The following is a 22,910-nucleotide window of genomic DNA, read 5'->3' as shown; positions in this document are numbered from 1 at the left end:
TGGGATCATCAAGTCCACCAGCTGGACCTCGTGTGTCCTGTAACATGGACACAGAGCTTTGTGACCCCTGTTTACAAGTGTGGGCTGCAAAGTTCAGCAGCTGCTGCTGTAAAGCACTCTTTATCCTATTGCCTCATCTCCGATGGCATTTTCTCACCACCAAGAGCAATTAAGTCAATTACTGAGGCCGTTAGGGCTGAATGAAGCAGTGACACAGCCCTGCTGCTGTGCTTGGCAGGTGGCTCCGAGAAGCTGCTGCGCGTGTGCCTGAACCTGCCGTACTTCCTGCGCTACATCAACCGCTTCCAGGACGCCGTGTCCGCCAACTCCTTCTTCATCATGCCGGCCACCGTGGCCGACGCCACGGCCGTGCGCAACGGGTCAGTGCCAGCCCTGCCTGGGGCATCCCCCTGTGCCGGGGGAGGTCACTGTGTCTGGCCAGGCCTCACCGTGTGTCCTGCCCGCAGGTTCCACTCGCTGGTGATCGATGTCACCATGGCTCTGGATACTCTGTCCCTGCCTGTGCTGGAGCCCCTGACGCCCACACGTCTTCAAGACGTGACTGTTCTTGCTCTTAGCTGTCTCTATGCAGGTGAGTGGATCTCCAGTAGGTTTTGGAGCTTTTGGCTGTGCTTTGTTACCTGCATGTTTGAGGCTCAGCCCACAAGTAGCCTGTATTTCTCATGAATTTGAAGCTCTGCAGCACTTTGTGGTGATCGGGTTAATACTGAAGTTGTTACTGATATATTCTGCCAGTGTTTCTGTCAGTATCTAAGAAATGACTGAAAGAATGACTGTTCCTGTCAGAATCTAAGAAAGACTGACTCAACATTTTCTTAACAGCCTGTAATTTCTGCTCTTTCTTTTTATATTCAGAGCATAATACATTTTTACTTTAGGCTTCAGCTTAATTTATTATAGCCCCAAATCAGCCTTGTTTCCCAGGAGTGGTTTAAGCACACCAAAATCCTGAGTGTTTAATTGGTGTGTGGGATACTTCAAGGAGATGTGGCACTCGAGTCTAAAGATTGTCTTAAAAATGGTATTGAATTACATGGTAAAATATTACCTCCTTTAACTGCTCCCATGTGTTTCTGTAGGGGAAAACTTCACTCTTTTGAGGGTACTAAAGATTTTTTAATCTTTCACTGTAATATTGAGCATTCCCTGCTCCATCAAGCTGATGGACACGTTTGGTACCGTTTGTCTTAATGTGCCAAATAGGAACATTTTGTCCCAAGACTGGCTCTTCTTAAGAATGTCCCCTGCACTTGTTTTCTCTGAGGTGTGAGCGTGGCCACCTGCATGGCCATCCTGCATGTGGGCAGCACCCAGCAGGTACGAACCGGGTCAACAAGCTCCAAAGAAGAAGATTATGAAAATGATGCTGCTACTATTGTACAGAAATGTGTAAGTAAACCACAGAGCATTCATTGTTTTCCTCCTCAGCAAGCAAAGAGCACAGAATTTGTATTTATTTGCACTGCAATACACAGTTATGATTTTGGGACATTGCCACTGCTGGTAAAGGAGTTAAAGGGTTTCAGGGTAAAATACAATTGCATTTGGAGTTTTTATTTTTGTCACAGTCTGGTGCAGTGCCTTACTATGTTTTTGGCTTTATTTGCAGCTTGAAATCTATGAAATGATTGGACAAGCCATCAGCAATTCACGCCGTGCAGGAGGGGAGGTAAGATTTCCATCTCAGTAACTTTTTCACCCTTTTTGCACCGGTGTACTTTGGCGTTTGGATTGACGGTGTTTTGTCTTTTTGGTGCTTTTTTCTCCCTGCTTCCCCATGACGTTTGGCACGATAGCATTATCAGAACTTCCAGCTGCTCGGGGCTTGGTGTTTGCTGAACAGCCTCTTCCTCATCTTGAACCTCAGCCCCACGGCCTTGGCTGATAAGGGGAAGGAGAAGGATCCCTTGGCTGCTCTTCGCGTCAGAGACATCATTGCTCGCACTAAGGAGGGCGTGGGGTCTCCCAAGCTGGGACCTGGGAAAGGGTATGTGACACCCCTGCAGGAAGCATGGGCCAGGGGTCTAGCCAGCCCCAGCAAGCACCTACTGCAGGGTCTTGTTGGTCTCATGAAATTTTATCTCTATGTGCAATTCAAGTCCCGAGTCTTGGAAAGAAGAGAAGTTGTTGTCTCCAGTTTAGCAAAGCAGTCACTTTATTGAATATTTATTATTTTTCCCCTGAAATGACATTCTGTCCTTTCTGTTTCTGCAGGCATCAAGGGTTTGGGGTGCTGTCAGTGGTGCTGGCAAATCATGCCATCAAATTGCTGTCATCTCTTTTCCAAGATCTGCAGGTGGAGGCGTTGCACAAGGTATGCAGGTAGCATTGTCCTGAGACATTCTGCCTTCTCCACTGATGCATACTTGGGATTCTCCTACCAATTTATTTTTCTTTCAATTCAATTGAAATTCTGTCCTCCAGGGCTGGGAGAGCGACGGCCCTCCAGCAGTGCTGGATATCATGGCTCAGAGCACGTCCATCCAGAGGATCCAGCGGCTCATAGACTCTGTGCCACTCACTAATCTGCTACTGACTCTGCTCTCCACTTCCTACAGAAAGGTAGGAACTGGCACACAGCTAGAGAACCTCTGGAGCTGAGCCACTCCATATGGTCAGCACTTAATAAACTGGACCTGGCTGAGAACATACAATTCTTCTTTCAAAAGTTGTCAGCCAGGGCCTTTCTCTTTCCTCTTCTCAGAGATGTAAATTTGACAAACTTATGCTAATGGAAATGCTCTTTTTTTGTAAGTTCAGTGGTACTTGTGATTTTAGTGGGAAGATGAAAAGGCTGCATTGGTAAGAGATGATTTTGTATTAGAACTGTTATTTCAAGTGTTGCTTACAAGCTTGGTGTAGATTGTTTACTTTCAACCATCTTGTGTATTTTTTAGTACAACTTAAGCCTTGAAAAACTGTTAATAATCTAGTTGAGATAAATTTGCTAGAAGAAAATTAAAAGGCATGAGGAAGTTACTCTTATTTTCAAGTTATTATCTTTTATAATCCCAGAATTTTCCTGGTTCTGCTGTTCTTTAGGCCTGTGTCCTGCAGCGCCAGAGGAAGGGCTCCATGAGCAGCGACGCCAGTGCCTCCACTGACTCCAACACTTACTATGAGGATGACTTCAGCAGCACTGAGGAGGACAGCAGCCAAGGTAGTAGAGTTTGCAGCTCAGGATTTTACACTGCTTTTCACATTTAATGGAAACCTGACTACTGTGCTGTTGCCTTCTCAGATTATGACTTGTAACACTGAAAATACAGAGCAGTTTGTAAGGTCTGTGTGGCAGAAGTATTGCTGACTGCACTCTTTTGTGTAAACTGCAGCCTGAGTGGCTGGGATTTGACAGCATTTGCTTAAGAGGAGAGTGGAAATAATTTCTTTATGTAAATTCCTGCTGGATCTCTGTGAAAGGGCTTTGCCTTGTGATTTGGACAGAAGAAATGAAGCTAGCAGACACCTTAAGGCTGCTCAGTGGAATTCTGGTTTAGGCCTTTCTCAGGCTGGGTAGTTTTGTGAGGTGTTTGCTTATAACTGTATGGGTTTGTTGTTCCTGCCCTGTGTGCTAGATGACGACAGTGAGCCAATCCTGGGGCAATGGTTTGAAGAGACAATCTCTCCCAGCAAGGAGAAAGTGGCCCCACCACCCCCCCCTCCACCTCCTCCTCTGGAGAGCTCGCCAAGGGTGAAGAGCCCCAACAAGCAGAGTGCTGGGGAGAACGGGAACATCTTGGCCAGCCGCAAGGACCCCGAGCTGGTACGGCCAGAGCTTGGCTCGGGGGGCTGGGGCGGCTGGGGCAGGCACTGCTGGGCCGTGGCACCCTGCTCCTGCCAGGGACTGCTGTGCTGGAAACAGCAGCTGCTTCTGGTGCACTGCTCAGGGGAATCAGGGAACGTTGTGGCTGTGGAGAAGGATCCCTCTCCTCCCTCCCCCTCTCCCTCTCCTCTGGAGTGTCTCAGGATTTTTGCTGCCAGGGAAGCAGAGGCTGGAGATTGTATCTGTTTGGGTTACAGAGGGAGAGGGAAGGTGGGGGCAGAGCTGCAAGTGACATGACTTGCTGATAGAATGCTTTTAGCTCCAACTCTCTTGGGTTAAAGACAAAAATAAGTACTGCATTGGAGAAGTTGGAGGCCTCCAACCTTCTCACTCCTGGTGCAGACCACAGTGCAGGGAGCTGGATTGCCATGAGTGCACCTTTCCTCCACTGCAGGGGTGAGGTTTAAGGGACTTGATTTATTTTGATGGTGGTTTAGTTTTTGTTTAATGTTGTCCCTCTGCTTTTGTTGTTTCTATAGTGTGTTTCTCTTTTCTTTTCAGTTTTTGAGCCTAGCTTCAAACATTTTGAACTTTATCACTTCTTCTATGCTGAACTCCAGGAATAACTTCATTCGCAACTACCTGAGCGTGTCCCTGTCGGAGCAGCACATGGCCACGCTGGCGAGCATCATCAAGGAGGTGGACAAGGATGGCCTGAAGGGTGAGTGAGCAAACCTCTCTGGTAGAGCTGTGCAGCCCAGAGGTGTCTCTTTCTTTTGGTTTAATGTCAAAGTTTTAAATACTGAGAGCAAAGGTAGTAAGTGGCTCTCGATCCCTGTCTTACAGGCACATCAGATGAGGAGTTTGCTGCTGCACTGTATCACTTCAACCATTCCTTGGTGACCTCAGATCTTCAGTCCCCTGCCCTGCAGGTGAGCTGGGATTGAATGCATAAATAAAATGAAGAAGTGTTGGTGTCTGTTTATGCCTCTATATGGGTTCTCCACACCTTGAGTAGTGTGTTGGTTGTTCCATTTTGCCTTGAGTATATTCTGCAAAAACAGGTTGGAATATTTTGAGTCCCATGATTTGAATGACCTTTGCAGTCATCCAGCACAAAGCATCCTGCACAGTGTAAACTTAGAGTTCAGACTAATCCACTGGACTTTGAAGGTGATGAAAGCTGAGAAGGAAATGAGTTTGTGTATTTTATCTTGGAGAGTTGTCTCTATCCATGAGTTTATCAAGAGACATTCCTACAGATTTGCTCTGCTGGCAGGACTCATGCCAAAAGGCCTTGGAATTTCTCAGGAGAGAATCACCTTAATCCTTTTGCTTGCATGTCCTGACTTTGTAACCTCTAGGGCTGACCTGACTTAACCCTGTCATGGAGGTTATGAACCTGCTTCACCCATCACTGAATTCAACCCCTATACTTTGTGGGCTGTTTTCTACTGTATTAAAAAACACGCTGTTGTTTGTTAATTTTTAAAAGCAGTTAGACTTTTCATCCATCTGCCTTTTTATTACATTTGAAATGAAGCAAATATTGATAGATCAGCCAAGGGGCTGTTCTTGCAGATTCACAGATACTGAACACAGTAGCATAGTTTCTCCTGCTCTGGTATTGCAGTGAATGAGAAAAACTCATTAATGCCATTTTTTCTGCCTTGGTGTTGAGACTTTGTTGTGTTTAGGTGGTGAAGTGACAGCTTTGAGTGTCTCTCAGTAGCTCTGCCCTGTATCTGAGACAGGAGAGGCATTGCTGTGTGAGCAGAGCTGAGAGCCCTGCTGTTTATTGTCAACTGTAAGCTCAGATCCTACTTTTAATTAATTAAAGCATCAGACAGGACTTGCCTCTTTTCAACAAGCCTGTTTTGTTCCAGAACACACTTCTCCAGCAACTTGGAGTTGCCCCTTTTTCTGAAGGTCCTTGGCCTCTCTACATCCACCCTCAAAGTTTGTCTGTGCTGTCCCGACTCCTCCTGATTTGGCAGCATAAAGCCACTGCCCAGGGAGATCCTGATGTTCCAGAATGCCTTAAAGTCTGGGAAAGGTGAGATCTTTTAATGTTAAGCTGGAAATCAGTCATCTCTTACCTCTCTCATTTCCTGTCAAGTGAGAATTCTCTAGCCCCAGCATTCCAAGTGTGTGTGTTCCTTGATCTGGGATCTGTGTGGTGCTGGGGGGAGCAGAGAGTCAGTCTGCTGTGCTGGGGAATCCTTCACCAGAGCCCAGGAAATGAGACCTGCACTCAGGAGTTAGAGGGGAGGAGGCTGAATTGCAGCAAGACTGGCTGTAAAAAGGGAAGGAGGATCTCTTATTTTTCAGCAGGTTTCTGATAGGTCCTTTTAGGATGGTGCTGAGGTTGTTCCTCTCTGCCATTACCTGGCTTTCACTGATAGGGTTTAGGTGGTTTAAAGCTCTAATGAACAGGTTTGAATCACCCCTTCTCCATTTGAAGGATTGTTCCTGTTTTCCACTAAATACATTTGCCACTGATTTATTTTCTGTAGGTTTTACTGCTCACATGGTCTCATTCCAATACATAATGTAGTGAACATTTGTGAAATTGCCAGTATTAGAACAGTAAGCAGAAAAATATAATTATTTCTAGTTAAAGAGATTTTAAAGAGGGATCTAAACTTGGCAAACTTCCTCTCCTGTTGCCAGGTTTGTGGGCACCCTGAAGCAAAACGCCTTGCAGGGGACTCTCCCCAGTGACACAGAAGATCTGAATGTGGAGCATCTCCAGCTGCTGCTGCTCATTTTCCACAATTTCTCAGAGAGGGGCCGCAGATCCATCATGATGCTCTGTATCCAGACCATTGTGGAGCTGACAGCAAACATGGAGACCCAGCAGTGTTCTGTGCCTCTTATTGTGGCACGGCTGCTGCTGGTGTTTGACTACCTGCTGCACCAGTATTCCAAGGCCCCCGTGTACCTGTTTGAACAGGTAAGGTTTTGACATCTGGGTATTTAATTGGTCACCCAGCAGGAATCTGTGATGGGCACTCATTTGATGTGTTCTTTCCATGACCCTTGTGAGTAAATCAGTTTTGATGTTGTTACCAAACCTCAGAGTTCCAAGGAATGATTAATTATGGCTGGTTCCTTGCAGCAGGTTCAGTTGGAGTGTAAATTCTTGGTGTGACTGGTGTTTTAATAAATCCTAGCAAGGACAGGATGATTGTCCCACCATATCTTTAAAATCTCAAGTATTTGGCTGTTTATTTCACGAATACCTTTTGTACTTCCTTGATTTAGTGTTTGACCATGGAGGTTTTTGGGACTGTCCTCGTTAATGGGACAGTATGGTGCTTTGTGCTTGGCTTTTCCAACTGTGGAAAGCTTGGCCATGGATTTAAACTGCTCAGTCCAGAGCAAAAACCATCAGGGAGGGTCCAGGGCTTCCCCCAGAAGAGTGGAATATTGTGTTTTGAGTAGGACTGTTTCTATTTTGTGTTTCTTTCTCTGTGGGGTGGTATTTTCCCCCTACCCCTCAGTGACAAGGATGTCATGGGTGGGTTTTTGTTTGTTTTTTTTTTAATTCAGGTACAATATAATTTGCTGACTCCACCCATTGGCTGGGTGAGTGGATCCCAGGACAGCAGCAGACGAACATCTGTCCCACTTTATCATGGCTTTAAAGAAGTGGAAGAAAACTGGACCAAACACTGTTCATCAGGTAAGAAAGAAAATGTAAGGAAATTTTATTGCAAGATTTGCTTTTATAAATAAATGAGAGCCTTTTCTGTGCCTTGGTTTGGGCGTCTTTTCCTGCTTTTAATGGCCATAGTTACATTAGGTAAAAATACATCTAATAATGCAAGAATTGTTTTATTAAACAAAATGCAAAGTTGTTCTCTCCTAGGAGTATGCAACAAGTAATTAAAAATAAAAGTGTGAATTTATTTTGCCAGGATTGTAAGAGTAAGAAAGCTTTGGCTGCCTGTGCCACAGGTTAGAGCACCTCCAATGTGTCCTGGAGCTGGCTTGGGATCTGGTAGTGGTCATACAATGCAGAAGGTTATGGGGATGGAGGAGAGGACATAACACAATGTGGCCTGTTTCAACTGCCACTTTGAAGGTTATTTTTTGTTCTCACATTCCAGACTCTGCTCCACAGCCCAGGTTCTACTGCATCCTGTCTCCAGAAGCTTCTGAGGATGATCTGAACCGTCTGGATAGCACGGTATGGCACTGCTGGTAGAGACTTTCTGGAGGGCCATGGGGGTTTGCCAAGTGCCAGGGGAAACAGACAAGAAAGAAAGACTTGATTAAAAAGAGGGACCATGAATCTTTCACTAAATGGAGAAGAGTGGCCATATAAGATAATATGGGATTCCTTCTTACCCCTAGTTGGATGTCAGGGCAGTCACTGTGCAAAATCTGTGAAAAGCTGTTGTAGTACTTGGAGGAATGCTTGGGATTCAGACAAAGACACATTAGAGTTGTTTTCTCATCACTTTGTTCCAGCTTTTCCCTGGGTTTTGTTGCCATCAGGGTTATGGGCTCTGTCTCCTGCCTGCTCCTTATCCCCAGTCCATTGATCCTCAGTCCAAACAGTGCCTCTCTCTGAAGTTTATTTTGCAAGGTTTTGGGCTGTAGGTATTGTGAATGCTTAAAGAGCTTTGCAAAGCAGGGGTCCTGATTTCTCATCTCCTGCAGGTGTGTGAGGTCCTTTTCTCCAGGGCTACGAAGTACGACGAGCTCTATGCAGCCCTCACCTCATTACTGGCTGCTGGCTCCCAGTTTGATACACTCAGGAGGAGGGAGAACAAAAATGTCACTGCACTGGTAAGACTGTCTTGCTGCCTGTGTTGAGGAATAACAAGTTTTCAAACTTAGTATTTTCAAACAAAGTATTTAACCAAAGTATTTTGGACTGTGCTTGGAGTAATGAGGAACTTAAAAATCTCATAGCTAACCATAGTGTTTGTGGTGGCTGCACATCTCTTGAGCTTTTAATTCATAATGTGCTTCAGACTTGCTGTAAGTCCATGGTAATTCCAGGAGGTGTGGCTAGAACACAATTGAAACAGGAGAAAATTGGATCATTTTTTCTTTTCTCACTCCTGTGTTGCATATTTTATTGTTTAGTATGACAGAAACTCAGTCCAGAATGTGTTCATCTGATTTGGCACATCTGCAGGAGTGTGGAGTCCCTGAGGACATATTTCAGTAGCTGTAATGATGGAGACTGCAATCTTTCTGTGCTAATTTTTCCATCTGTTCCTCTGTTCAGGAAGCCTGTGCCCTTCAGTACTACTTCCTGATCCTGTGGCGGATCCTGGGGATTTTGCCTCCCTCCAGAAGCTACATGCACCATTTGGCCATGAACACCCCCGAGATGAGTGACTGTGACCTCCTGCACACCCTGCGCTGGTCTTCCCGCCTGCAGATCCCGTCCTACGTTGTGTGGATCAAGGTACAGCCTCAGCTCCGTGGGGGGTGCTGACAGTGACAGTGTCAGTCCTCTGTGCTGACTGCACGTAGGATTTGTTTTGGGGGAACTTGTGCCTGTCTTTTCTAAACTGGTTAATTCCAGAGCACTGTTCAGGTGTGATGGATCTGGGTTTTGGCATTTGTAGGATCACCTTATCAAGCAGGGCATGAAGGCTGAACATGCTGCTCCTCTCATTGAACTGACCTCCAGCAAGTGCATCTCAGTGAAGTACGACGTGGAAATAGCAGAGGAATACTTTGCTCGACAGGTGAGGTGTGGGACTGCAGCTGGACATATAAACTTCTGCTTCTTTGGGATGATCTGCACTTACTGTTCCATCTTCTGTGTTTTCAGATCTCTTCTTTCTGTGCTGTTGACTGCACAACCATTCTCCAGCTGCACGAAGTCCCCAGTTTACAATCCATTTACACCCTTGATGCTGCCATCTCCAAGATCCAGGTTTCTCTAGATGAGCACTTTTCCAAGTCAGCTGCAGAAACTGATCCCCACAAGTCCTCAGAGATAACCAAGAACCTCCTCCCTGCTACACTGCAGCTCATTGACACTTATGCTACTTTTACCAGGTACAGTCCTTGGGATTTCCAACAGGAATACAATTTCCTGCTGTGCTTTGGGCTTCCTCTGCATTTTGTGTGTTGTTTTCTTAGAAGTGCCTGGGAGTTTTATAGTCTGAAGTAATTACTTTGTCCTCTAGAGGGTCCATTGCTTTAAAAGAAGAATAACAAGTAGCTTCTCAAGCCATGCATGGGACTTAGTTGTTTCTGAGTAGCCTCCTTGTCTGATCTTCCAAGGCTTCCTTGCAAGTTTGCAAAACCAGCTTTTCCTCCAAAGATAAAACCACCTTCTAGGATAGTGCTACCTAAGGTTATTTCTCTGGCATAATACTGAGGCTGTCAGACCATCAAGAAAGGTGGGGGGGTTAATTCTTACATTAAAACGTCTAAATTCTTCTAAACTCTCGTTAGAACCTGTGTAGAAGAAAGCAAAAGTAAATCAGCTTTTTCTTTTTGGGCACTTCTCCTGCTAAGTAGCTTAGAGAGGATAAAAGCCCAGAAGTCCCTTGGTGTGAGATGAAGTGTGGGGCAGAACTTCAGAAGTTTGTGTTTTATCTGTCACTCCATTGACACACTTAGTTGTGAGCTGCAGAGCCGGTTGCTGAGGTAACTCCCTCCCTCCTGCCTGCAGATCCTACTTGCTGCGGAGCCTCTCGGAGGAGGCCGCCTCGGACAGCAGACCCTCCGAGGAGAAGCTGCGGGGCTACGCCGCTGTCCTGGCCATCGGCTCCAGCCGCTGCAAGTCCAACACTCTGGGTGAGAGCCGGGGCGGGCTGGGCTTCAGGGTGCCTCCCCCGTGGGTGAATCTTCCCACAATGCTTCCAGTACCCAATTTCAAAGTGATCTCCACCGCTCTTCGAACAAGTGAGTTGTGCTGCCAGCAGCACACTGCAAAGTCTCTTTAGTATCCTACCAACTGAAACAGTTGAGCAATACTTGAAAGGATCATTATCTTGTGAGCTCCTCTGGATCAGTGAAAGATTTTTATAACCATATTGGAGCTTGTGGCATGGAATAACGAGAGGAACTACGAAATGTTGGTATGCTGAAGACTTCTGTGAATTAGTATTTGTGCCATGTTTTCTGCAGTTTTACTGAAATTAAAGAAGCTGGGATGCTCTTAAACACTTAGGGATGATTTGTACTTGTAGACTTCTGAATTTATTCAGTGCCTGATTGTTCCGTGTAACTGCAGGTCCAACCCTCGTCCAGAACTTACCATCAGCTGTGCAGACCCTGTGTGAATCCTGGAACAACATCCACACCAACGAGTTCCCCAACATCGGTTCATGGGTGAGTCCAGCCTCAGGGCCTGATGTGGTGTGAGTGCAGCTGCAGGCATTGCTGGGAACGGGGGCAGTGTGTGGCTGTGTCCCACATCCAGGGCTCTGATGTGTGTGTGTGTCTCCCTCCCCAGCGCAACGCCTTTGCCAACGACACCATCCCTGCAGAAAGCTACATCAGCGCCGTGCAGGCCGCCCACCTGGGCACCCTCTGCAGCCAGAGCCTGCCCCTGGCAGCCTCCCTCAAGCACACCCTGCTGTCCCTGGTCAGGCTCACCGGGGATCTCATCATGTAAGTCAGGCCTTGTGTTACGCTGTGTGTTCCACACACTGCTGGGTGCTTTGCTCTGTGTCCTCCAGGGCTGACTTCAGGCTGTGTCTGTGCAACACTTACTGACCTGGTGCTGGTTCTGACCTAAACCTTCCAGTTCACAGTTCCAAATACCAAATGAATGACAGACAGTCTTTCTGTCTTCCTGTGGTATCTCCAAAAGTAAAGCTCCCTGAAGGAAACCTTTTTGTCAAATATGGACTTGAAGAAAATGGGATATAAACTGACACAATATGGATCTAACTAATTCATTTGTGTTTTGTTATCATTCACTTGTGTGAAGTTTTTAATGTGTAAGGAAAAGTGAAATGCCATTGTTTTTCCAGGGACTTAGTCTAAAGTACTCTGAAATCAAAAAGTAGTTGTTAACACTGCAGACAAGCCCCAAAGCCAGGATATATGATAATGGGACTGTCTAGGCAGATGCTGTAACTGTATATATGCAAAAGTAACATGTAGAATTTTCCAAAGGGGAAAATGGCTGGGCCAGTGTTTTTATCCCACCTTTGCAAAAGGGTTTCATCACTGGCTTCCATCCAGAGTTGTGCCTCACGTAACATGAATTCTGGTTTCCAGTAGGGATGATCTGTGGTACATCATGTGGAGAATTAACTTGTGTCCTTTTCTTTTCAAGCTGGTCAGATGATCCGAACCCGCCCCAGGTGATCCATTCCCTGCTGCCCCTCCTTCTGGAGACCAGCACAGAGAGTGTGGCAGAAATCAGCAGCAACTCCCTGGAAAGGATCTTGGGCCCGGCGGACTCCGATGAGTTCCTGGCACGTGTTTATGAGAAGTTGATCACGGGGTGCTATAACATACTGGCCCATCACTCTGACCCAAACAGGTAACAAAACTGTCTGCAAAGATTGGCTACAGCAGGGTTGCTTCTGGAACAGAAAAAATCAGCTTATTTTGATCTGCTGAAAGCTTCTGTACTTGTATACTATAAATATGAGATTTTTTTTTTCACATTACCAGAATTGTGGAGTGGGGGTGAGAGCAGGAGAGAATGGGGAGGAGTAGCGGTAGAAGAGACTTAAAGTGTGAAAGGAGCAGCTCTTTATAGGAATTTGTGTGTGAGGTGTCTGAAAGGTCTGGGTTATTTCAGGTTTCTGGCTGGGACTTGGCTTACAGCATCATGTGTCCCTTTGTTCTAACTTGGTGGATTTGTTGGTGTTTATGTAAAGTTGTTCATCAATTGTTTTTCTCCTGTCAGCTGGAAAAAGAGCTGCTTTCAATTGGAAAAATTACTGGAGTTGTAGTGGCAAATAGATCACTTCTGGCCTCTCAGAACTGTTGTGATTGTTGAAATTGTTTTTAGATGTTCTTATTTCATCCTCACGTATTTGATCCTTATCTGTTCCTCTTTTCATCCTCAGTGGCCTGGATGAGTCCATCTTGGAGGAATGTTTGCAGCATCTGGAGAAACAGCTGGAGAGCAGCCAGGCCAGAAAAGCCATGGAGGAATTCTTCTCAGAAAGGTGAAGTCACCATGGAAGTTTTATTCCAAGGACTTCATTTCTCGTCCTTGTTCTGTTAGCTTGTCAGTGTAAACACCAAGGTGATGTTAATGCCATTGTGCAGGAAAATACTGACTCTGTAGAGCCAGGTTATCCTTCAGGCAGTTCAGGAGAGTGGGAAGAGGCTCTCAGGGGGAGAGGACCTGGATCTTTGTCCAAATCAAATACTCAGTGAGGCCTCGCATGGTCAGTGGGGAATCTCGGAGGATGATTGTTCTGTCAGAGCAGGTTTCTGAGAGATGTTGCTCCAAGCTGCAAATTCTCTCAAAGCTTCTGTGGGGCCACAGGTTGATAATTTTCAGAGTGGGGAGGGGGTTAGAACCATAAAGGTAAGTTGTGCTGGCAGCAGCCTAGAACAGCTAGAACAGCTGTGATAGAAACAGCCTAGCACAACCACAGTGTTCTGAGTATGAGGTGAGCAAGAGGGAAGGCTTTCTCCATCAGAAAGCTGAACATGGCCTGGTTTTTCTCTCTACGTGTTGAACAGTTCAGAATGAAAGCAGCCTGGTGACTGTACGTTGTTAGTATGGGAGGGAAAGATAGGAAAGAAAATCTTGACTTCTGTTTTGGAAGCCAGTTCAGGCCCTTTTGTGACTGGATATGTAGAGAACACTGAAATGCTACTGAGGAGCCCTTTTATGAGTTTTGGTCTGAGCTGGGTTTGCTGTTTGACTGCAAGCAGTTTCTGTGGTTTGGCTGCTGAGCAGTGCTAACACAAACTCCTGCCAGTCTGAAACGTGAGGGCGGAGAGAAATGAAGCCAGTGGAAAAGGGGAGTGGGCTGCTCTTTACAAAGCTGATTTAATTCTCCCCTCTGTACAGCGGAGAACTGGTGCAGATCATGATGGCGACAGCCAACGAGAACCTCTCGGCCAAGTTCTGCAACAGGGTGCTGAAATTCTTCACCAAGCTCTTCCAGCTGAGTAAGTGCCAGTAGGATCTCCTCCTTCCTGCCTTTTCCACTTCACACTGTTCTTGTATTGTCTGAGATTGGAAGGTGCTTGGAAGAAAATCTGTGGGAGGGAGTGGGATCACAGCTTCATGCTTTCAAGGAAAGCCATTTCCACATGTGTTTCTTGGAGTATCTGTCACTGACAGTAACTTCCCCCCCAGCTGAGAAGAGCCCCAACCCCAGCCTGCTGCGCCTCTGTGGCTCCCTGGCCCAGCTGGCCTGTGTGGAGCCTGTGAGACTGCAGGCCTGGCTGACCAGGATGACCATGTCCCCACCCAAGGACTCGGACCAGCTGGACGTGGTGCAGGAGAACAGGCAGCTGCTGCAGCTCCTGACCACTTACATTGTTCGGGAGAACAGGTAAAGCACAGCCTTGGTCCTGTCTTGTGCGTGCTCTGCATTCCTCTTGCTCTCTAGAACAATCTCGTGGGAGTTGCTGCTGTTTCTTTGTGGTACCTGTGTGAAACTCTCCTCTTTTTGCTCAGCCAAGTGGGGGAAGGCGTGTGCACTGTTCTGCTCAGCACTCTGATACCAATGGCAACGGAGATGTTGGCCAATGGGGATGGCACGGGCTTTCCTGAGCTGATGGTCGTCATGGCAACTTTGGCCAGTGCAGGACAAGGGGCAGGACACCTCCAGCTTCATGGTGCTGCTGTGGACTGGCTGGGCAGATGGTAAGAGTGAACTCTGTACTGCTAATGCTTCATTTATGGGGGTTTTTTAATTTCTTTTCTGGTGTTTTGGGGACGGAAATTTGTGTTTACAGATAATCCCTTCTCTCTTAGTTTATCGTTTGTTGTTTGGGATATAAAGTGTCTGAGGGAGGCAGATCTGTGTCCATCTGTTCCAAACAATCACGTTTTGTTTCTTTACTCTGGATGGTTTAGTTACTGCATTTATGCATTCCCTGTTGTTAATCTAAAGCAAACTGAATGCTTGAAGCAGTTGGTCTGGGCTGAGTTTATACTTCCCAAAGGCTGTCAGCTGGAGTGAGGGGTTTTGGACTCCCCATCCCAGGAAGTGTTCCAGGCCAGGCTGGACGGGGCTTGGTCCATCCTGGGATAGTGGAAGGTGTCCCTGCCCATGGCAGGGGATGGGATGAGACGGGCTTTAGGATCCCTTCCATCCTAAACCATTGTGTAGTAATTCCCAGTGTTCTGTGTTGCAGCAAGAAATACCTGTCTCAAAAGAACGTGGTAGAGAAAATGAATGCCAACGTCATGCAAGGGAAGGTAAGACTTGTGCTGGTGCTCCACTTCAGGAGGGACTCCCAGGCACGAGTTCAGCTGTCCTGGTTTGGTGGGACAGAACCTGGTTGGAATTTTAAAGCAATTTGGCCAGGGGGTCACTCTCCTGTGTTCGCGCCCTGTCGCAGCTGTGGTGGGCTGTGAGCTCTGTGGGCTCTAATTTTCCTTGCCTTCTGCTCCCCAGCATGTGACAATCCTGGAGTGCACGTGCCACATCGTGTCCTACCTGGCCGATGTCACCAACGCCCTGAGCCAGAGCAGCGGGCAGGGCCCCAGCCACCTGTCTGTGGACGGCGAGGAGCGCGCCATCGAGGTGGACTCGGACTGGGTGGAGGAGCTGGCTGTGGAGGAGGAGGACTCTCAGGCTGAGGACTCGGTAGGCAGCAGGCACAGTGGGTGCTGCAAAGGATTGGAGGGCTTATTTTGAGCCTTCCAAATCACTCAGCTTATCAGTTGAGATTTTGTGTTCACTGAGTGAAGGACCCTACCTGCCAGGTCTGGAGAAGAGGATCTGTCATTCCTGCCTAGATGTGTTGACTTTGTGATGTCAACAAAAATTTAATATTTATTTTTTTTTAACTAAAAGGAAGAAATTTAAAAAATGGGTTTATTCCTACTGGTTGGCTTGCAATTACTAGTTTTTGTATCAGCAAGCAACTTCAATTAGTGCTGTTGGGTGGTGAACAAAAGCTGTTAGAATATGTTCTTTTTTTTTTTTGTATCAATATTTTTGTTACTGTTTCTTTTTCGTGTTAACCATTTCATGTTACTACAATGTGTCACTGTCTCTTCTCTTCATGTGGTTTGATACCAGCTGCCTTCTAGCTCAGTGTTGCTGAAATTTGCTATTAAAATGTACTTTTGGTTTCTTGGGAATTTCTTCTGTACATGTACTTCACTGTAGCTGCAGTTATGACACCTTCCTAAAACAATTTTCTTCTGGATAGGATGAAGATTCTCTCTGTAATAAACTCTGTACCTTCACCATCACACAGAAAGAATTCATGAATCAACACTGGTAAGAATCTCAAGCTTGTGTTCAGAGTTTCAGGCTGGTATTTCTGGCCGTTGGGAAGGAAACCAGTGTAGTTTGTGAGCCTCAAGGCACTGCCTGTCAAAACTCACCTGGCTTATTTTGGGCAGGTACCACTGTCACACTTGCAAGATGGTTGATGGGGTTGGTGTTTGCACAGTTTGTGCTAAAGTTTGTCACAAGGATCATGAGATTTCTTACGCCAAGTACGGATCCTTCTTCTGTGACTGTGGAGCCAAGGAGGATGGCAGCTGCCTGGTAAATTCTTTTATGTCTTCAGATTTTCAAGTCCTTTACAGTTTTCTGTTCTGCAGTAGGTTATGTCAGGATTTGTGTGCACAGGAGTGCTAGGACTTGAAGGCTTTGACTTTATAATGAACCCTCAGAATTTACAGCTTACCTGGAAATTATTTTTTTTGCACCAAATAAGAGCATTGGTGCATCTGTGTCCTAGTGACTCCTGAGATTCCACCTGCCTTTACAGAATTTGCTGCACAGCAAACAACACCTTTTCCCGTGTTTTCCACTAGCAGCAAATGAAATAATTATATCTGAAATATGGAAAGTTTTTAATCCTTGGGTGGAGAGTCACGTGCAGGATGTTATTTCTTTAGAACTGTCCTCGAATTACTGCTTTTGCAATCTGTGTTCACTTCATCAGTAGCCAGGGTGAGCCTGGTTTGGGATTTTAGTGCTACTCTGTCATTCCCAGGCGTTGGTGAAGAGAACTCCCAGCAGTGGGATGAGCTCTACCATGAAGGAATCAGCCTTCCAGAGCGAGCCCCGAGTGCCTGAGAGCGTCATCCGCCACGCGAGCACGTCCCCAGCTGAGAAGGCCAAGGTCACCATCAGCGAGGGCAAGGGCCCCGACGAGGAGAAGCCCAAGAAGAGCAGCCTGTGCAGAAACGTGGAGGGCTGTCGAGAGGAGCTGCAGTCCCAGGTATAATTGTCAGCTGCTAAACAGAGATGGGCTCTCATGAGGATCTTGGGCAGGCTGGGTTGGCTATAAGCTGAGATGAGAGGGTCAAAAAAGGGTGTCAGGCTTTAAAAAGCAGTTTATGTGCAGCTCCCATCAGGAGCATCTTGTTCCTCATTTGCCTGATCTGTTTCTTGTAGGCCAACTTCTCCTTTGCACCTTTGGTGCTGGAGATGCTGAATTTCCTGATGGATGCCATCCAGGTCAACTTCCAGCAGGCTTCAGCCATGGGGAGCAGCAGCCGTGCCCAGCAGGCTCTCAGTGAGCTCCACACTTTGGACAAATCAGTAGAAATGACGGATCAGCTGATGGTATGGAACAGAAGGAATTAACAGAGTGTGGATGGGGGGAGTGGCTTTTAAACAGACACATTCCAGTGACACCCTCTGGATGCTTTCCCTGGCTCAGGTCCCCACCCTGGGCTCGCAGGAAGGTGCCTTTGAGAACGTGCGCATGAACTACAGCGGGGACCAGGGCCAGACCATCCGGCAGCTGATCAGCGCGCACGTGCTGCGGCGCGTGGCCATGTGCGTGCTGTCCTCGCCCCACGGCCGCCGCCAGCACCTGGCTGTCAGCCACGAGAAGGGCAAGGTGAGCCCCCACACGGAGCCCTGGGCTCCCGGGGGAAGGGGAGCAGTGCTGGAGCTGCTGGGCTCCAGAGGGAAATGGAACAGCGCTGGGTTCCCAGGGAAATGGAAAAGTGCTGGATCCTGGGTTTCCCAGGGGAAGTGGAACAGTGCTGGATACTCTGGGTTCCCAGGGAAAGGAAACAGTGCCAGAGCTACTGGGTTCCCAAGGGAAGTGGAACAGTGCTGGATCCACTGAGTTCCCAGGGAAAGGGAACAGTGCTGAGGAACAGGCAGGACTGTGGTTTGTTCTGCCCATCTTGAGATCTGGTGTGAAGTTTTGTGTAGCTATGGAGAACCTCTCATAGGAAAAACTGTTAAGGAAAAAGAATTCCTGCAGCAGCAACAGTGAGAACAGCTCACTGCCATCACCCACCTCACTGCAGCCACCTGAGAGGAGCTTGGAGTCAGGTGGGTGTCCGTGACCCAGCAAAAGGACAAGAGTTAAGGTGCACCAGGGGAGATTCAAATCAGTTACCATAAACAAAAATTTGTCTGTAGGAGTGGTCAGATATTGGAATATGTTGTCCAGAGAGGTGGTAGGGTCACCAGCTCCTGAAGTGTTCAGGAGGTATCTGTACATGGCACTTGAGGATGTGGTTTAGGAGTGATTATGGTGGGGCTGGGGTGATGGCTGGACTCAGTGATCTCATGGATCCGTTCCAGCCTTGATGATTCTGTGGTTCTGATTCAGAATCAACTGAGTAACTGTGGGATCTGGAATTGAAATGCTTGACTCCCTTCAGTTATAGTCAGATAACCATGTTCAGTCTGTAGTTCTGGTTCTGTAACTGTGGGATCTGGAATTGAAATGCCTGACTCCCCTCAGTTGCAGTCAGATAACTGAGCTGGTTCTGTGGTGCAGATCACAGTGCTGCAGCTCTCAGCCCTGCTGAAACAAGCCGATTCCAGCAAAAGGAAACTGACCCTGACCCGCCTGGCATCGGCACCTGTCCCATTCACTGTGCTGAGCCTGACTGGGAATCCCTGCAAGGAGGACTATCTGGCTGTGTGTGGGCTGAAGGTAAGTGCCTGGCAAACCCTTTTCCAGGGAGCTGCAAGCATCAGCTGAAAGCCAGCTGTGTTTATTTCCTCCGAGGAGTTAGCACAGAGCTGCCTCCAAAGTTCTGTCACTAATTCAGCTCCTGATTCACTTTCCTACTAGGTAGATAAGGTAAAAGAAGCAGGACCTGGATGAACAATATAATTAATGAGACAGTGCCTTGAAATAGTATTTCTTAACATATTTTAACTGATTTTGTTTTAAGACAAGAGCCAATCTTTGGCTCTTGCTTAAAACAAAACACACCCAAACTTAGTGTGTTAAAACTAGTCTGTAACACTTAGTGTTCTTTGGCAAGAACTCCTCTTTTTTGTATTCCCCCAAATTTAGATTCAGCTTTCCCAGTGCAGAATCTATAGATGTGTTATTTAGCTGAGAAAAAGCTGTGCTCTCTGTCGCCTTTTCTTTTCAAATCTTCATGTTATTTATCTTCAACGCAGGAAACTGAGATTTAGATTCTCTGAATCATTATTTGCTGTAAGAGAAATGCTGACTTTTAAGTCCATTCTTGGCTTCAAATATTTGTGAACACTTTTTTTTTAATATTTAACCAATTTTCTCCATTACTCCAGGATTGCCATGTGTTAACGTTCAGCAGCTCTGGATCAGTCTCTGATCATTTGGTGCTTCATCCCCAACTGGCCACTGGGAATTTCATCATCAAAGCTGTGTGGCTGCCAGGATCTCAAACAGAGCTGGCCATTGTCACTGCAGACTTTGTGAAGGTATGTCTGGCCATGAGCTGTTGGTGATGCAGCTTCTGGCAGACATCAGAGTCTGGATCCTTGGGGAGTTGCATGTGGGAGAATGTAGTAATATTCTTAGAAATGAATTGGAAATATAAATTTGGGATGTTTCTTGCAAGGAAAAGCAAACCCAAAGAACTTAAAGAGAAAAAAAGCCCCAAACTGTAACATCTCCTGGGGATCTCCTCATCTCAGCTCTTGTTCATTTGCACTGTCTTGTATCATACAGTTAATTACAATTTAATTACAGTAATTAAATTGGAATTAAATTGTAATAATTGATTAAAAATTGTAATCAATTATTACAATTTATAATCATTGTAGTTAATTATTTCCTTGGTTCTTCCCACAGATTTACGACCTCTCAGTAGATGCCTTGAGTCCAACTTTCTACTTCCTCCTACCGAGTTCCAAAATCAGGGATGTCACTTTCCTGTTCAACGAGGAGGGCAAGAACATTATTGTGATCATGTCTTCTGCTGGCTACATCTACACACAGCTCATGGAGGAGGCCAGTAGTGCCCAGCACGGGCCCTTCTATGTCACCAATGTGCTTGAAGTCAACCACGAGGACCTGAAGGTGCTGGTGACTTCCCTTTCTCTCTTTTTTTGCATCTTCCATTTGAAGGCAGAAGTTTCCTTCTTTTTTCCTTCTCCTTTTAAGCCCCCTGATCTAGATCAAGGAGCTTTCTCATTCCTCTAAAGAGAGAAATATCCTTACAGTATAAGGAGGTGGGGGTGAAAATTAAACCCTTGATCCTTTCATCTAGAAAATGGAGCATGTTTTCCATGGCTGGCTCTGAAGTCATGCCCAGCAGGATTTCTCAGCAGGGAAATGGCTTCAGAGCAGTGCTGTTCTCAGAGCAAGGCACTCCAAAGGTGCAGGAGCAGAAGGGATAAATCACCATGGCTGGGACTGGAAAGCTGCAGTCAGCCTTTGTTTCTTCTCTTGAGGATGACCTTTAAAATCTCTCCAGTGTTTTTACCCCAGCCTGCTTCAAAACAGGAATAGATGAGAAGGAGACTCTCAGGAAGGTCTTTTATGAGCTGGGCATCCAGGGGATGCTCCATGTGACACTGTCACACAGAGCTGAGGCTCACAGCTTCAGGAGCTCAGGGTGTTACCTACAGCCTCCGGGTGTGCAGGCTCAGCATCCCCTCCCAGAGCCTTTGAAGTGTCTGATGGATGAGTTCACCCAGGAGTTCAGCTTAGAAAATTGTCATTTAGGGCTCTGTTCTCTCACTACTGGGGAGGAGGGGCGGCTTTGGGAATAATTTCATCGTAGATTTAAAAGCCTGACAGAGTGTTTGGGGATATTTGTGTTTATGTTAAATGTTGGCATTTCTCTGGATCCCCCAGGACAGCAATGGCCAGGTGGCAGGAGGGGGGGTGTCAGTCTATTACTCCCACGTGCTGCAGATGTTGTTCTTCAGCTACTGCCAAGGCAAATCCTTTGCAGCCACCATCAGCCGGGCCAGCCTGGAAGTGCAGCGCCTCTTCCCAATTAACATCAAGAGGTGAGGATCCTAGGGGACACTCCCTGCATTTTTATTTATTTCTTTTTATAATAAATATTGCTTATTATTAAACATCCCTGCTCTGAATGGCCAAAAGGTGTGGTGAAAATTCCCTGCTGGCTGATGATTTCTTGCTACTTTTCATGGTCCTGCTGTCCTAATGGACTTGGGTGATCCTTGTGGGTCCCTTCCAGTGAAGGTGCTGGTGACTTCCCTTTCTCTCTTTTTTTGCATCTTCCATTTGAAGGCAGAAGTTTCCTTCTTTTTTCCTTCTCCTTTTAAGCCCCCTGATCTAGATCAAGGAGCTTTCTCATTCCTCTAAAGAGAGAAATATCCTTACAGTATAAGGAGGTGGGGGTGAAAATTAAACCCTTGATCCTTTCATCTAGAAAATGGAGCATGTTTTCCATGGCTGGCTCTGAAGTCATGCCCAGCAGGATTTCTCAGCAGGGAAATGGCTTCAGAGCAGTGCTGTTCTCAGAGCAAGGCACTCCAAAGGTGCAGGAGCAGAAGGGATAAATCACCATGGCTGGGACTGGAAAGCTGCAGTCAGCCTTTGTTTCTTCTCTTGAGGATGACCTTTAAAATCTCTCCAGTGTTTTTACCCCAGCCTGCTTCAAAACAGGAATAGATGAGAAGGAGACTCTCAGGAAGGTCTTTTATGAGCTGGGCATCCAGGGGATGCTCCATGTGACACTGTCACACAGAGCTGAGGCTCACAGCTTCAGGAGCTCAGGGTGTTACCTACAGCCTCTGGGTGTGCAGGCTCAGCATCCCCTCCCAGAGCCTTTGAAGTGTCTGATGGATGAGTTCACCCAGGAGTTCAGCTTAGAAAATTGTCATTTAGGGCTCTGTTCTCTCACTACTGGGGAGGAGGGGCGGCTTTGGGAATAATTCCATCGTAAATTTAAAAGCCTGACAGTGTTTGGGGATATTTGTGTTTATGTTAAATGTTGGCATTTCTCTGGATCCCCCAGGACAGCAATGGCCAGGTGGCAGGAGGGGGGGTGTCAGTCTATTACTCCCACGTGCTGCAGATGTTGTTCTTCAGCTACTGCCAAGGCAAATCCTTTGCAGCCACCATCAGCCGGGCCAGCCTGGAAGTGCAGCGCCTCTTCCCAATTAACATCAAGAGGTGAGGATCCTAGGGGACACTCCCTGCATTTTTATTTATTTCTTTTTATAATAAATATTGCTTATTATTAAACATCCCTGCTCTGAATGGCCAAAAGGTGTGGTGAAAATTCCCTGCTGGCTGATGATTTCTTGCTACTTTTCATGGTCCTGCTGTCTTAATGGACTTGGGTGATCCTTGTGGGTCCCTTCCAGCTCAGGAATTCCATGATATCCCAGCTGCAGGATGATTAGAAACCAAAGCTGGTTGTTTCAGCAGTGGGCCATGCATGCATTTTGTCCTCCCAGCAGGATTTCAGAGCAGAAAGGTGTCTGCAGAGCAGTGGAGCTGCCCAGAGTGAGCCGCCCGAGGTGCAGCCGCTGGAACCGATGGGATTATCCGCCCCCACCGAGGCGGCCGAGAAGGAAGCCTTTGTTTCCTTTCAGCACCACTGCTGCAGTGGACCTTGTGCATTGTGCATGTTAAGGCTGATTTTCAGACTCCCTTGAGGGAAACCAATCTCTTACTCTATGAATGTGGCAAGAAAAAGACAGTTCTATTGTGTGTTCTGATACGCAGTGCTGGGCACTCAGACCACAGACTCTTCACTGGCCTGACACAAAGCCACTGTCACGAGTGGGCTCTGAAGGAGAGTCAGGTTCCAAGAGCTCCTGAACTCCAGTTGAGTTTGGCT

General features: G+C 46.8%; 1 protein-coding gene across 8 annotated transcripts in view; it reads left to right on the top strand.

The window, feature by feature from the left end:
• The window catches only part of UBR4 (ubiquitin protein ligase E3 component n-recognin 4), an 82,432-nt gene that overhangs the window by 6,602 nt on the left and 52,920 nt on the right, over nt 1-22,910 (top strand). For 4 of the 8 annotated variants that reach the window (XM_041463432.1, XM_041463431.1, XM_041463430.1 and 1 more), the window contains exons 7-44: nt 239-380; nt 468-592; nt 1,286-1,410; nt 1,631-1,690; nt 1,818-2,008; nt 2,236-2,335; nt 2,446-2,583; nt 3,064-3,181; nt 3,597-3,784; nt 4,346-4,505; nt 4,631-4,716; nt 5,671-5,840; nt 6,458-6,740; nt 7,340-7,472; nt 7,900-7,979; nt 8,456-8,584; nt 9,033-9,215; nt 9,379-9,501; nt 9,588-9,817; nt 10,440-10,564; nt 11,004-11,101; nt 11,226-11,383; nt 12,057-12,266; nt 12,802-12,903; nt 13,764-13,864; nt 14,055-14,253; nt 14,379-14,567; nt 15,062-15,125; nt 15,325-15,516; nt 16,088-16,158; nt 16,284-16,431; nt 16,886-17,113; nt 17,290-17,460; nt 17,558-17,740; nt 18,641-18,799; nt 19,411-19,563; nt 19,937-20,164; nt 20,945-21,102. In XM_041463432.1, the coding sequence (XP_041319366.1) occupies nt 239-380; nt 468-592; nt 1,286-1,410; nt 1,631-1,690; nt 1,818-2,008; nt 2,236-2,335; nt 2,446-2,583; nt 3,064-3,181; nt 3,597-3,784; nt 4,346-4,505; nt 4,631-4,716; nt 5,671-5,840; nt 6,458-6,740; nt 7,340-7,472; nt 7,900-7,979; nt 8,456-8,584; nt 9,033-9,215; nt 9,379-9,501; nt 9,588-9,817; nt 10,440-10,564; nt 11,004-11,101; nt 11,226-11,383; nt 12,057-12,266; nt 12,802-12,903; nt 13,764-13,864; nt 14,055-14,253; nt 14,379-14,567; nt 15,062-15,125; nt 15,325-15,516; nt 16,088-16,158; nt 16,284-16,431; nt 16,886-17,113; nt 17,290-17,460; nt 17,558-17,740; nt 18,641-18,799; nt 19,411-19,563; nt 19,937-20,164; nt 20,945-21,102 (5,701 nt within the window). Of the gene's footprint in view, nt 1-238; nt 381-467; nt 593-1,285; nt 1,411-1,630; nt 1,691-1,817; nt 2,009-2,235; nt 2,336-2,445; nt 2,584-3,063; nt 3,182-3,596; nt 3,785-4,345; nt 4,506-4,630; nt 4,717-5,670; nt 5,841-6,457; nt 6,741-7,339; nt 7,473-7,899; nt 7,980-8,455; nt 8,585-9,032; nt 9,216-9,378; nt 9,502-9,587; nt 9,818-10,439; nt 10,673-11,003; nt 11,102-11,225; nt 11,384-12,056; nt 12,267-12,801; nt 12,904-13,763; nt 13,865-14,054; nt 14,254-14,378; nt 14,568-15,061; nt 15,126-15,324; nt 15,517-16,087; nt 16,159-16,283; nt 16,432-16,885; nt 17,114-17,289; nt 17,461-17,557; nt 17,741-18,640; nt 18,800-19,410; nt 19,564-19,936; nt 20,165-20,944; nt 21,103-22,910 lie in introns of all 8 variants that reach the window. The other 4 variants (XM_041463427.1, XM_041463426.1, XM_041463425.1 and 1 more) reach the window with 1 other exon arrangement.

Source organism: Pyrgilauda ruficollis, unplaced genomic scaffold (assembly GCF_017590135.1).
Source record: "Pyrgilauda ruficollis isolate IOZ18807 unplaced genomic scaffold, ASM1759013v1 scaffold165, whole genome shotgun sequence".
NCBI classification, from domain to species: domain Eukaryota; kingdom Metazoa; phylum Chordata; class Aves; order Passeriformes; family Passeridae; genus Pyrgilauda; species Pyrgilauda ruficollis.
This window is presented reverse-complemented; position numbering and strand designations above follow the sequence as displayed.